The 15,405-nt window shown below is 40.8% G+C and overlaps 1 protein-coding gene across 6 annotated transcripts in view; it reads left to right on the top strand.

Moving 5' to 3' along the window:
- The window catches only part of DLGAP2 (DLG associated protein 2), a 532,593-nt gene that overhangs the window by 430,406 nt on the left and 86,782 nt on the right, over window positions 1-15,405 (top strand). For all 6 annotated transcript variants that reach the window (XM_060752711.2, XM_060752710.2, XM_060752712.2 and 3 more), the window contains one exon: window positions 1,489-2,561. In XM_060752711.2, coding sequence (XP_060608694.2) covers window positions 1,489-2,561 — 1,073 coding nt within the window. The remainder of the gene's footprint in view (window positions 1-1,488; window positions 2,562-15,405) is intronic.

Genomic DNA, 15,405 nt, shown 5'->3' on the forward strand with positions numbered 1-15,405 from the left:
TAAAGAACAAAATCCAGATCTAACTTAAGTTCCTGCCTATCTTCATGACCGCATCTCCCCCTTTGAACCAGTGCAGACTCAAAGATCAGCCAGGGAGGCCTTCCTGTCGCTCCCACCACCATTGCAAGCCAGGTTGGTGGGGGCGAGGAAGAGGGCCTTCTCTGTGGTGTCCCCCAGACTATGGAACATCCTCCTCAGAAAGATTAGGCAAACCCCCAGACTGTCCTCCTTTCACAGGGATTTGAAAACCTGGATGTTTCAGCTTACATTTGAGAACGGCTAGTCCCTAGTTATGAATGCCCAGTCTCTAGGACGCCTGATAATATTCTGTTCTCTGCACTTCATCCGATATCCCTACCCTATGGTACACTGCTTGCACTATCCCATGCCCATCCCTTTTTATAGCCTGGTCATGCCCATCGTATTATTGGTTATTGGTTTTTTTTGGTCATTGTTTTGATTGAGTTTTAACGCTGCTGCTTTATATTCTTATGTTTTATTTTATTGTGTTTTACTGGATTGTTATATTTTGCTGTGCTTTTATTTTAATTGTGTTTTAGCTTTAATTGATTGTTTTGCTTTTATGTCTTGTGGGCATTTTGTCCCATATGTAAGCTGCCCCAAGTCCCTTCAGTGAGATAGTGATGGGTATAAGAATAAAGTTGTTGTTGTTGTTGTTGTTGTTGTTGTTGTTGTTGTTGCTGTTGTTATCTTCAAGAGAAAACTGGATTACAGAGACTTTTGAAATGTGGTTAACTTCTTAAAAGGCTGCAAGCCTTTCTTGTTTTTATTTTTAAAACAATGAAAGTATTTAAATGCTTTTGTGAATTGCAATTACATATAAGAATAATGTAGTAAAGAAGTAAAAAATGAAGACTGGTAAAATCATATAACAACAAAAAAGATGACTAGCTGATTCTAGAGAAATGTCTTGGGAGATGTTAGGCAGCACATCAGGTTTTAGCTCTTTTCTTTTCTTCATTTCTAAATAAGAATGTGGATGACATAGGTTGTCTAAATAGTACAAGTCTTATTTCTATATGAAGTGTAATATTTTACTTATATTATCTATCCTATAACAATGTAGCTAGCTTGTTATGTAATACAGAAGAAAACCCAAGCTTATAAAGAGTTTGAGTTTGCTAAAAAAGAGAAATTGGTTTACTGTACTTATGTGAAAAATGAGCACTCAATGAACCATGCTGGGTTAGGCCAAAGTTCATTTTCCTGGTCTACTGTTCAGTGCTTATGGGAATTTTACAAAGAGGATATGAGCAAAATGCCACATACACCACTTGTCTTCAACAGCAGCTGGTATAGAGCAGAGTACCACCCTGAGACTGGATGATAAATATATATGTAGTTGTCATGACAAGTAGTCAACGAAGTGTACATAGTCCTTTTTTTGGAATTGTGTCTTAGATGCTGTTGTATTTGTTCTAATCTGAGTAATATGGCTGTCCTTTTTTTTTTTTTTTTTGTTAACAGATCAGCTGTACTCATGGTCTCCTACTCAGCAGCTCTTCGATGAAGAAGGATACTCTCCTGTTTCAAGGAACATGAAAGGATTATCTGGCAGTCGCAATCAATCACAGCTATGTTCTGCTCATACTTGTGGTTTAGCATCCCCTGAAGATTGTGAACACACCCATGATCATATTCACCATGGCCAGGAGTCAAGGCAATCATATCTTCTCAGTCCAACGGAGAGCTGCCCGATGGACCACCATCGCTGCTCACCGCGAAGCTCCATCCATTCAGAATGCATGATGATGCCCATGGTTATGGGCGATCATATGTCCAGTAGCACCTTCCCCAGAATGCACTACACCACTCATTACGATACTCGGGACGATTGCACCATGTCTCATGCTAACCCTAAGGTCAACCGGATTCCTGCAAATCTGTTGGATCAGTTTGAGAAACAGCTTCCTCTCCACAGAGATGGTTTTCATACTTTACAGTACCAGAGGACTTCAACGGCTGCTGAGCAACGCAGTGAAAGCCCAGGAAGAATACGTCACCTTGTTCATTCAGTCCAAAAACTTTTCACAAAATCTCATTCTTTGGAAGGCTCTTCCAAGAGCAATGTCAACGGAACAAAGGGAGATGGCCGAGGGGATGACCATCATCATGGACATCATTCTAAACATGGCAAAAGAAGTAAAAGCAAAGAGCGGAAACCTGAGACTAAGCATAAAACTGGAATGAGCAGTTGGTGGAGCTCGGATGATAATTTGGACAGTGATAGCACCTACCGAACACCAAGTGTTGTCAACAGGCATCACGTAGATCATATTTCTCATTGCTACCCTGAAGCTCTTCAGGGACATTTTGGGGACCTCTCATTAAAGACTTCAAAGAGTAACAATGATGTGAAATGTTCAGCTTGTGAAGGGCTTGCCATGGCCCCTGATGGCAAATACATGAAAAGGAGCTCTTGGTCTACGCTTACAGTAAGCCAGGCTAAAGAAGCTTATCGCAAGTCATCCCTTAACCTAGATAAGCCTCTAGTTCATCAGGAAATCAAACCTTCCCTGAGGCCATGCCATTACCTTCAGGTAACAGCTCAATGTAGTTAATATTGTTATTAATACTAACTGTTCTAAAATTTGCTGGAGGGCTTTCCCTGTGCACTCTTTACCAATTTTTTGAACATCTCTTAGTTTTGGACTATTCATGTATACCTGGAAATAAAACGTAAGAGGAAAATGGGGGATTGTACTTATTAATAAGTGATCCATAATAGACATTTACTAAAATTATAAAGGGTAACCAAATTGGTCATATAAATTAGGATTACAATAAATCAATGTTGTAACATAACAAATCCCATCCATATCTTGTGACTTCACAGAAGTTCAAAGAAAGATTTGCTGTCAGATTTCTTTGAGGTTTGTTTCTGACATCTTCAGCTACTACTTTTCATCTTTTGAACCTTCTACAACTCTTACCCAGAACCAGCATAGATCAACCAAAGAGGAGCCCCCCACTGTTGACCAAAGGAGTGAATACTGTAGAACACTGCACTGAATTCCTTAAGTAGAATAGGAATGCTTTGTGGAATAGATCCTCCATTATTTACTACCCTTCAAGGGAATGTGTTGCATTTGAAGAAGGTATTCAGTCAGAAAGGGGAAAAAATCAATGTTGGCCATGGCTTTCAACTCATTTAGGGATGGGCAGCTTCTGCTAGAAGAGGGCTACCTTTCAGGGTAGTTCAAGAACTGCATCCACTAGGGTATGGTTTTTGGGAAGTGGTAAAGGTTTTTTTTAGTTAATAACATAAAATTAGCTACATGCACATATCTGGTTTAAGAAGAATTCCCATTGGGGATCAGGTAGGGGAGGTGTTTATTTGTTATGGCTTTTTGTTGATAATAATAATAACATGTAAAATTAGCTTAATGTACATGCCATGCTACTTTCTATTAGAAAGACAAATACAAATCTTAAAGCAAAGTAAGTAGACTCTCTAGAAGCCAAAATGAATAAAGTGAGGCTGTCAGACTTTTGCCAGAGGACAGGAATCAGTATGAAAATGCTTGGTAAGGTAGAAAGCAAAAAAGAAAAGAGGAAAACCACATTCCAGATGGATAGATTCAGTCAGAGAAGCAACAGCTGAAAGACTTGAACAGGTCAGTTAAGGATAGTATAACTTGGGTCCCTTCCAGACAGTGTTAAAGTGCTGGACAAAGAAAGGGGAGCAAAAAATCGGGGTACCTTAAGCAGATGTGAATCTGACATACAGACAGATTCTGTTGTAGCGGATTTTAGAAATCTACCAGGTAGAAGCAGGGGTGGGATGTCTGCTGGAAGTTTACTGTTACTTTTTTTATTAATGCTATGAGATGTGTTGGTCTTCATAAGTGCGGATGCAGATTTATGAATGTGCACAGAAGCAGATTTCTTGCCATTATCTCTCTACACTCCCCTCCTGCCTTTACTTTTTCCCTCTTTCCCATTTGGTGTCACTTCCCTGCCATGCTAGTACCCACTGTGTAAATTCAAGCTCTGTTAAATGTCATAAACATGACAACAAAAGAATGCTTGGAGAGAGTTATCATCGGAATTGCCTTCCAATTGTGCTTCCATTTAGCCACCTGTGTGTCCATGGCTCCGTCTGTTTACAGCCCTCATCAACTGTATCGGGATTTTAAAATGTGTGCATGCGCTGGAACAGTCCACACTTTCATTGCGTATAGCAATGAAGTCATGTGTTTTTCTTGACTCAGGGATATATAATTATACAGATATGTGGATTTTAAATGCACCTTTTAAACACATGTTTTCAACCATTAATGCAATCCAACATGCATTTTCGACAAACGTTATGTAGCCGCCACCACTCCATTTTAAAAATCCGAGTTTCCTGCATTTTAGGACATGTGTAGAAGACCCCTTGGAGATCTCTCATTCATAGGGTTATACATCAAAGTCAACTTGAAGGCAGTTAACAACAACAATAAATATGCCATTCCATATTTTCCAGACTAGAACTAGACATATGTTGCCAAACACTATCGCCGTGGGGTCAAATGGCAAGAGTTTATAATGAGTAAGGGTGTACAAATTAAGAGAGGTTTCTGCGGTTTTTCTAGCCTGAGTCTATTGTGCAAAAAGAAAGGAAAAGCCAATTCTTAGAATTTTGATTTTTTTAAAAAAAAGAGTGCATGTAATTCATTTTTTGTAGACAATTAACCATTTTGTGGACTTTTTCATTGTGTTAGGGAAAGGATTTGCTTTTGTGAAATTGTACATATTTTGTCTAGTCTTTGATATATTATTCAAAAGAAAATATAAATCTGCTTTTTATGTTATAATTTGAAGCAGCAACTGCTGATCCTGCTACTGCAAGAAATTATTTCAGGTGGATCTCTGAAATGACAGGGTCTGAAGAAGGGAGGAAGGGAGCTGGAATTAAAGTGAAATCCTATATACATACCCTTCTATATTAGACTTCCTTCTCCCCTAAATTCTGTTGTATCTTTTCAAGCAGGCCAAAGAAGTAGGGAAATATAGTGGTTTCACTGTGGAACTAGAGGTGCATCTATACTGTAGAATTAATGCAAATTGTCACCACTGTAGATGCTTTGGTACTCAGTACCATAAAATCATGGGAATTGTTGTTTTTGAACATCTTTTGCCATTTTTGCCTCATCACACTACAACTCCCATGATTCCATAGCTTTGAACCATGGCAGTTATAATGGTGTCATGCTGCATTAATTCTACAGTGTAGATGCATCCTAGGACTCAAGCTTATTTTATTTTGTGTCATGAGTGACTTGAAAAATTGCAAGTCGCTTCTGGTGTGAGAGAATTGGCCATCTGCAAGGACATTGCTGGGGAATTCCCGGATGTTTTGATATTTTACCATCCTTGTGGGAGGTTTCTCTCATGTCCTTGCATGGGGAGCTGGAGCTGACAGAGGGAACTCATCTGCGCTTTCCCAGATTCCAACCTCTGACCTGTCGGCCTTCAGTCCTGCTGGCACAAGGATTTAACCCACTGCGCCACTGGGGGGCTCCTAAGACTCAAGCTGATTAGAATGAAAATCCTGCTCAGCCACAGAAACCCATTAGGTGACCTTGAGCAAGTCAGACTGTATCTATACTGCCCTATATCCTAGGATCCGATCCCAGATTATCTGCTTATCCCAGATTATCTGGCAGTGGAGACTCATATAATCCAGTTCAAAGCAGATAATTTGGGATCGGATCCTGGGATATAGGGCAGTATAGATCCAACCTTACTCTCTTCTTCTCTTTAGAGGGAGACAGTTGCAAAGCACCTCTCAATAAACCTCACTATAGGTCAAAATCTGAATGGACATAACAATGGCACGTTTAGGGAACATGATGGCTCCTGGAAACTTAAGTGCTTTCTTACCCCACCACAATTTGCTTATATCTTTGATCAAAAAAACTGAGTGGACCAATCCACAAGTCAATGTAAGTACTGTACCCTGACTCTTATTTATCCCTGAGTAAAGTGGTGGAAGGCAAAAACTTAGTCCATCCTGAGAAAACCTTTAAACAGCACCAACTTGTGTAGAAGGGCCCTCGGTTGGCAGTGGTGTTCTGAAGAACAACGCTTGACTTATCCTTTGATCATATCAAAATCCATAATATTAGCCGCACAACTTGCCCTTGACTTATATGTGTCAATTTATACCTAGCTATATACAGTAATTTTATTTCCTATTCCCTTCCCACACCCACACCCAGTTGGCCAATGGGATTATTCTTCCTCCTTCTTTACTTCCTGGATTGCCAGGAATTATCCCAAGTCTTGAACCCCCAATGGCAGAATTTGAGCCCGGGGGGGGGGGATCCTTGTGATATCTCAGTGGACAGGATTTGATGGTAACTTTGACCATAACTTAAATCTCAATAAAATCACGATGTCTAACAAGTTCGAAGTCTTTTTGACATTCCTCTTTCTTGCCCTGAGGACTGGAGAATACAGATGAACCCAAAAGTCTTAGGGCCAGGCAGTTAAACTTGGGAAGCCTATTCTCGTAGCCTACAACAATAATCCAATAGTAAATGGGGGCCCACAGTACTTTACTCACTTCCAGAGACAACTGACTGATCAAAATCAAACTTGGCACACAGAATCTCCATTACCCACTATGCATCCTGGTGCAGTTTGGAGCATGGGACTTGCATATGGGAGTTGTAGTTCACCCACACCCACTGAACCCATCTGACATTAGATCTAGACTAAACTTGGAGCACAAACAAACAATGCATTTCCCAAATAATCCAGGCACTGCCGGGTCCCCAAGCTACACAATTACATTATTATGATTCCATTAACTACTTCTTAGAATACTGAGGTTTGTAGATTGTTGAATTCTTTGAAGCTCCTACTACCCCTCCCTAAAATGTAAATCCCAGGATTACATAGGAAGTTACCATGACAGTTAATTGTGTAGTGTGAAAGGGCCCTGGAGCAACGCAATTTTCTTTCTGGTCATTGGTTAAATTTGTAGGTCTGCTGGAACATTTTTGCCTGTGTTAACTATATGTTTTAGCCTCACTGCATTAAATTAATTATTCAACTTATTGAATGATTAATTAATCTGTTCCAAGCTTTGGGTAACTGTCCTGTTTGAAACGGGGGGAGATTTAAATGTGGAGGGGACAGAGATTTCAAATCAACCCTGAGGATTGCTTTAGTATTTTCCTCTATTAAAATTTTTGCTTGGGAAATAGTGAGTAGCAATTCCCCTTTGCTATACCTCAGTGTTTCTAAACCTGGGGGTTGGGACCCTGGGGGGTCACAAAGGTATGCCAGACGGGTCACCAAAGACCATCAGAAAACACAGTATTTTCTGTTGGTCTTGGAGGTTTTGTGTGGAAAGTTTGGCCCAGTTCTATCGCTGGTGGGGTTCAGAATGCTCTTTGTAGGGGAACTATAGATCCCAGCAACTACAACTCCTGAATGTCAAGTCTATTTTCCCCACACTCCATGAGTGTTCACATTTGGGCATATTGAGTACTTGTGCCAAGTTGATCCAGATCCATCATTTTTTGAGTGAACTACAACTTCAAAACTCAAGGTCAATGCCCACCAAAACCCTCCCAGTATTTTCTGTTGGCCATGGGAGTTCTGTGTGCCAAGTTTGGTTCAATTCTATAATTGGTGGAGTTCAGAATGCTCTTTGATTGTAGGTGCACTGTAAACCCCAGCAACTACAACTCCCAAATGACAAAATCAACCCCCTCAACCCCACCAGTATTCATACCAAATATTTGTACTAAATTTGGTCCAGTGAATGAAAATGCATCCTGCATATTGGATATTTACTTTACAATTCATAACAGTAACAAAATTACAGTTATGAAGTAGCAACGAAAATAATGTTATGGTTGAGGGTCACCACAACATGAGGAACTGCATTAAGGGCTTGTGGCATTAGGAAGGTTGAGAACCACTGCTTTTAAAGGAGCTATTTTGAACTACGAGCTGTGTTTGGTGTGGTTTTTAAAAATGAGACCCTGGCCACTGATTTCCCACTCCATGTGGAGTCTCATCTTGAGTAATGGCCGTACATGGGTATGGGCTGTTAGCGCTCCTCGAGTTTCAAGATTCATCACTTGAGTGCCATCATCTATCACTGTGTTCAAACTGCATATGTTAACTGCTCAGCCTGAGCCATTGGGTCAATATTTGGCAATAATGTTTTCCTAAGCCAGAGGGAAAATGTGTAAGCCTTGACTTAAAAAGTCCAATGGTAGAAATATCTAAGGTTGCTCAGTGAATGAGGATGAGCAGGTCCCAAAATCCCAAGGTAGTAAGCACACCATTGCTGATCCGATTACTCTTAAGAAATATTTGGAAACAGATCCTGGTGGAGAATGACTCATTGAATTAAGATCATACATTTCAAGTTGCAGTAATGTTATAAAGGGGGGGGGGGGGGGAAACCAAGCTGTGTCATTAGTAACATGGAATTCAGTTAACTAACTATATTCAGTACTCCTAACGGAACGATGCCAACTTTACATTTAGAAAGTCGCTGCTAAATTGTTAAACCTTCTCTGTAAAATATATCCAAGGAGTTCACCACTATTCTTATAAAATGTCTAAGGAGATTATAGGAAAATATTGATCTAGAAAATAAAAAGGTGGGTAATCAGAGACCCAACAGCCAATGCTCATCTTTATATACCAGCACATATATATTTGTGTCTGTTTGTATATGTAACACACACTATTTATGTATATTATTTCAATTAAAACAAGAATCTGTAAAAAGTATGAATAGAGATTGTATTAGAGGAGGCTCATAGTTTGAGAAAAGCTGAGTAAATAAATTTAGAGGAGTCAGTTGATTGTATCAAAAAGTGTCTCCATCCCCACCAGTGCAGATTTATGAAGGCTTCTGTGTATTAGTAGGTTTATTCTCCTTGGCATTAGCAATAGTATTCTTGGCAGTGTTGTGACATCAAATATGCTCTTATTTGGAGTAGGCATTAATTCTGTCGTCATTCAGTCTCCTTGGATATATGGATTCTTGTGTGTGATCAATGCAGACACAATAAATTAGGAACAGGAAAATGGGTTTTTTTTAGACATTAAAAATATCATCACTTGTTGCAAGTCAGTAAATAGTGAAATTATTCCCAATTACCAGATGCAAACTCTGCAAATGGGAATTTCAGGCCCCAGTAACTAGTTGCACAAGCCGTAAAGTCACTTGGGCAATTTCGGTACATGTATGCATATTTTACCATACTGTTCTGAATGAATATTGTAGGGGGAAAATGAAGTGCTTCCTTATGAGATGTGATAGACTTCTGATGTGCAATGTAGTTACCAGGAAACTGTCACATCACAGAGGCTAGCTTCTTAAGGTATATTTCAGATGCCTAAATTATTCGGATTATACTATGGATAAAATATGCAACTATTCTGAGCCCCCAGTGGTGCAGTGGGTTAAAGGCTGAGCTGCTGAACTTGCTGACCGAAAGGTTGCAGGTTCAAATCCAGGAGCAGGGTGAGCTCCCACTGTTAGCCCCAGCTTCCGCCAACCTAGCAGTTCGAAAACATGTGAGTAGATCAAAAAGTACCGCTCCGGTAGGAAGGTAACCACACTCCATGCAGTCACATCGGCCACATGACCTAGGAGGTGTCTACGGACAATGCTAGCTCTTCAGCTTAGAAATGGAGATGAACACCAGCCCCTAGAGTCGGACACAACAGGACTTAATGTCAGTGGAAAACCTTTACCTTTACCTATTCTGATTTATTTGTTATGATGGAAATATAATCTACTGACATGTTCAGTTTCAACTTTAGTGTCAAGATCTTTTTTCTTCATGTTCCTACAATGTAGACATTCCTGCCATCATTAAAAATATCCCTGTGATCCTCATAGCAGCCCCTTATTACTCCATTTTAATTATCAATCGGACAGTGAAGGATGATTTTACCAGTTTTGTCAGACTATAATATCAACAGTTGACTGAAGATTGTAGTTTGTGTGTGCGCGTGTGCATACATGTTTTAACTCAAGTAACTTCCCTCTTTTCTCTGTCAAACTGACAAGAACAGATTCCTTCTGTTCTTCTGCATTGGAATTATAGTGCAGTCAGTCCTCTATATCCATGTATTCCATATCGAAGTATTTCATTCTCCTCAATTTGAAAATATTCAAAAAGATTTCTGTTGATATGGCATCAATGCTCCCAATTGTAAGGCCTCTGAGTCCCCTTTGGGGTGAGAAGGGTGGAACGTTGTTGTTGTTGTTCATTCGTTCAGTCGTTTCCGACTCTTCATGACCTCATGGACCAGTCCATGCCAGAGCTCCCTATTGGCCATCACCACCCCCAGCTCCTTCAAGGTCAATCCAGTCACTTCAAGGATGCCATCCATCCATCTTGCCCTTGGTCGGTCCCTCTTCCTTTTTCCTTCCGTTTTCCACAGCATCATTATCTTCTCTAAGCTTTCCTTTCTTCTCATGATGAGGGCAAAGTACTTCATCTTTGCCTCTACTATCCTTCCCTCCTGGCAATGAGCAGTCAGGATTTATTTCCTGAAGTATGGACTGGTTGGATCTTCTGGCAGTCCAAGGGACTTTCCTCCAGCACCACAATTCAAAAGTTTCTATCTTCCTTCACTCAGCCTACCCTATAGTCCAGCTCTCACATCTGTAGGTGACTATGGGGAATACCATTGCTTTAACTATGCAGATCTTTGTTGCCAGTGTGATGTCTCTACTCTTCACTATTTTGTAGAGCTTGGTCATTGCTCTCCTCCCAAGAAGTAAGCATCTCCTGATTTCCTGGCTGCTGTCTGCATCTGCAGTGATCTTTGCACCTAGAAATACAAAGTCTATCACTGCCTCCACATTTCCCCCCTCTATTTTCCCGTTATCAATAATTCTTGTTGCCATAATCTTGTTTTTTTTATGTTTAACTGGAACCCAGCATTTGAGCTTTTTTCTTTCACCTTGGTTAGAAGGCTCCTCAGCTCCTCCTCGCTTTTGGCCATCAAAGTGGTATCATCTGAATATCTAAGGTTGTTAATGTTTCTTCCAGCGGTTTTACCCCCAGCCTTGCATTAATCAAGCCCTGCACATCGCATGATGTGTTCTGCATACAAGTTGAATAGGTTGGATGAGAGTATACAACCTTGCCATACACCTTTCCCAGTCTTGAACCAGTCTGTTGTTCCATGGTCAGTTCTTACTGTTGCTACTTGGTCCTGATACAGATTCCTTGGGAGAGAGACAAGGTGATTTGGTATGCCCATACCACCAAGAACTTTCCACAGTTTATTATGATCCGAAGGGTGGGATATACATATCTATATAAATAAAAATGTAATGTTCATTTATGGGATTAACATAACTCAAAAACCACTGGACGAATTGACACCAAATTTGGACACAGTACACCTGTCAGGATAACGAGTGACCATCACTCATTAAAACACTGAAAAACACAGCAGAAGAGACTTAAGAAGCAAAAAACCAAAACATGCATTACAATGCATGCACAAAATCACATATATACACAAACACACATATATACACATATACACAAATATATACCCACACATATACACACATATATACACACACAAAACACACATATACACAGACTGGGCCACAGCAACGCATGGCAGGGGACGGCTAGTAGTAAATAAATAAATAACTTGATTTTGACATTTTATATAACTTTTTACTACACTATTTTATATAATAGGGCTAGAATATCGAGGGATTTGGGGACTAACAAAGGTTGCTGAAACCAAACTGCAGTGGATGCCACCTGCACACTGAATTAGGCAAATGTGAAAAAAAATGTTCTGCAAACTTGTATTCACCTCCATTTTCCTTTTTGCTCCCCTCACTTCTTCCTAAACATTTCCTATCACTCTTGTAGATATCTGTATGCTCCTTCACATGTGTCAATGACAAGTTTCCAAAATTTGCTTCTTAGCCCAGTGGATATGTCAACGAGGGAGCCAAAGTGTAACTGCAATGTACTGAATCATTTAATCATCTGCTTATATTACCTTAAAATAGAAAATACAGCCTTTGTCTGGTGCCAAAAGGCACTTAGGTGCAATCCTGTCCAGTTCCTTTTTCAAAAGCTGAAGCTTAAAACTGTGGTATGTGCATTGCATCTATAACAAAACGGCCAACTCCCATGGCACTGGAAGCCACATTTCCAGTGGCTCAAGTACTGGTGGGGTACAACCTAAGATGAAAGTGGAACTTAGCCTACTTTTTAAATAAATAAAGCACATACAATTACTTTTCCATTTATTTTTCTGATTTATATTTTATTTTTAAGAAAGAATAAGTGTTCTAACACTCATTATTGACAAATAAAATCCCACAACTCCTAGTTGATTACTTAGCATTTAGAGAGCTTACTTTCATTATTAACACATCAGATCTCATCACTCATATTTAATGAACGCTCTCTCTCTGTCTATACACACACACACACACACAAATGCATACCATATAGAAGAAGAAGAATAACTTTATTTTTCTACCCTGCCTCCATCTCCCCGGAGGGATTCGGGGCAGCATACATGGGGCCAAGCCCAAAACAAAATACAATTAAAAGCAAAACAACAACAAATCAAAACAGCATAAAAACAGCATAAAAACAGCATAACAGTAAAACAAGCATCAAAAGCAACAGCAGACTAAATTTTGGAGAGGGGGGACAAGGACCACTATTTGAGATGGTTAAGGATAAGGTGGGTCAATAAGGCAGATAGCAACGTATAATAGTATAGGCAATAGCATGGAAACAGAGCAATTTAACAGGATCAATTTAACTTAACTGAAGGATATATATAATAATGTAATATAGGAATTCGGAAATAGGTCATGATTCAGGTCATGATATAAGTTATTTATCATAGGAGTCGTCAGTCGAATGCACAGCGAAACATCTACATCTTTAATTCCTTATGGATAATAGCGAGGAAGGGTGCCTGCCTAATTTCCCTGGAGAGAGAGTTCCAGAGATGAGGGGCCACCACCAAGAATGTCCTTTCCCTCGTCCCCATCAACCGCGCCTGAGATAGGGGCAGGAGCGAGAAAAGAGCATCCCCAGAAGATCTTAAGGAATGTGTGGTCTCATAGGGGAGGATGGGGTCTCGAAGATAGGCAGGCCCTGAATCGTTTAGAGCTTTATAGGTAATAACCTGCACCTTGAATTGGGACTGGAAAGTTATTGGCAGTCAGTGGAGCAGTTTAAACAGGGGGGTTTACCACTCCCTGTAACTTGCTCCAGTTAACAATCTGGCCACCGACCTTTGCTTCAGCTGTAGTTTCTGAACTGTCTTCAAGGGTAGCCCAACGTAGAGTGCATTACAATAGTCCAATCTTGAGGTAACTAAGGCATGGACCACCATGGTCAGGTCAGACTTCTCAAGGTACGGTCGCAGCTGGTGCACAAGTTTTAGCTGTGTAAAGGCCTTCCCGACCACCGCCGACAACTGAGCATCAAGCGTCAGCACTGAATCCAAGAGGACCACCAAACTGCAGACCTGTGTCTTCAAGGGGAGTGTAACCCTGTCGAATACAGGTTGCCATTCTATACCCCGTTTGACCGAGCAACTGACCTGGAGGACCTCTGTCTTGTCAGGATTCAGTTTCAACCTGTTGGCCCTCATCCAGCCCATCACAGCAGCCCGAGGGGCTTCCTTGGATTTTAGTGGAAAGGAGTAATAGAGTTGCGTGTCATCTGTATAGAGATAACAACAAACTCCAAAACTCCGGATGACCTCACCCAGTGGTTTCATGTAGATATTTAAAAGCATGGGGGAAAGAACCCCACAGGTGAAAGGCCAGGGGTCCGAGCAGGTATCCCCCAATTTCACCAACTGGGTGCGACCCTCCAGAAAGGAGTGGAGCCACTGCAATGCAATACCCCCAAGACCCATTCCGGAGAGTCGTCCCAGAAAGATATCATGATCGATGGTATCGAAAGCCGCTGAGATGTCCAAGAGAACCAACAAGGTCACACTCCCCCTGTCAATTTCTCTGCGGAGGTCATCCACCAAGGTGACCAAAACCATTTCGGTGCCATAGCCAGGCCTGAAACCAGACTGCGATGGGTCCAAAAAAGGGAGATTTGAGATTGGCTGATAGTTGTTCAAAATTGATGAATCAAGAGATGCTTTTTTTAAGAGCAGTATCACGACTGCCTGTTTTTAGGCATGGTAGAATTTGCCCTTGTTCAAATGAAGCATTTATTATCTTTGACAACCAATCGGCCAACCCTTCTCCAGCAAGTTTTATAAGCCACGATGGGCAAGGGTCTAGCGCGCATGTGGTCGCCCTCACCCCTCCAAGGATCCTGTCCACGTCATCAGGCACAAGTTGAAATGAATCCAGTAAGATCGAACAGTCAGGTGTCTCTGTTACCTCACCTGACATTGTAGAAAAGTTGGCGTCCAAATCTGAGCATATCCAAGTGACTTTATCAGCAAAGTGATGCATGAAGTCGCTGCATCGAGTGATCAGATTGTCGAGGGGCTCTTCCATCCCAGGAGGATGAAGGAACTCCCCAACAACCTGAAACAACTCAGCCAGTTTATTTTTTGCAGACGCAATGCGGGCAGTCAAGAAGGATTTCTCGGCTGCCTCCAACGCCGTATATAAACTCATATATAATTGTAGACATTTTAATCAAAAAAAATTAACCCCCCAAAAACTGGGGGTCTTTCCACACAGCCCTATCTCCCAGAATATCAAGGCAGAAAATCCCACATTATCTGAGTGTGGACTCAGATAACCCAGTTCAAAGCAGACATTGTGGGATTTTCTGCCTTGATATTCTGGGATATAGGGCTGTGTGAAAGATCTCTGGATTGACTTATCCATGGGTCAGTGTGAGTGTAGTACCAGCAAAGGAACCATCCCCTTCTCTGAGTGAAGAGAGAACCTAAAAGAAGCAACAACTACCTCGGCTCTCACTGATGTGGTGCTTCTTCTGTGATTTTTTTTAAATGCCTGGGCAAGAAATGGTCCCAGCAGCCCCTTCAGTTGGCATTGGTGACTTCCCTTTCCTGTGGAATGATTCTTGACTTATCCATGGGTCATATCAAAAACTGTAATTTTAGTCTTGAAACTTGTCCTCAATTTACACCTGGGGTTATTATTTACGTATTCATTTCCTTACTTTATCTATATCCCAACTTCCTCCCTGAGGGTACTCAAGGCAGCTGACAGGCACACGCTTCGATCAATTTAGAACAAAGCAAATACAAAATTAAAAACAATTAAGCAGTTTTGTGTGTGTTAAGTTAAAAATACTGTAAAATATAATAAATATAATTGAAACGCATTTGAAAACACCCAATCCCCCCAAAAATGACTTATCCATGAGTATATAAATTTCGGTTATGGCACCTTTT

Source organism: Anolis sagrei, chromosome 1 (assembly GCF_037176765.1).
Source record: "Anolis sagrei isolate rAnoSag1 chromosome 1, rAnoSag1.mat, whole genome shotgun sequence".
In the NCBI taxonomy this organism is placed as follows: domain Eukaryota; kingdom Metazoa; phylum Chordata; class Lepidosauria; order Squamata; family Dactyloidae; genus Anolis; species Anolis sagrei.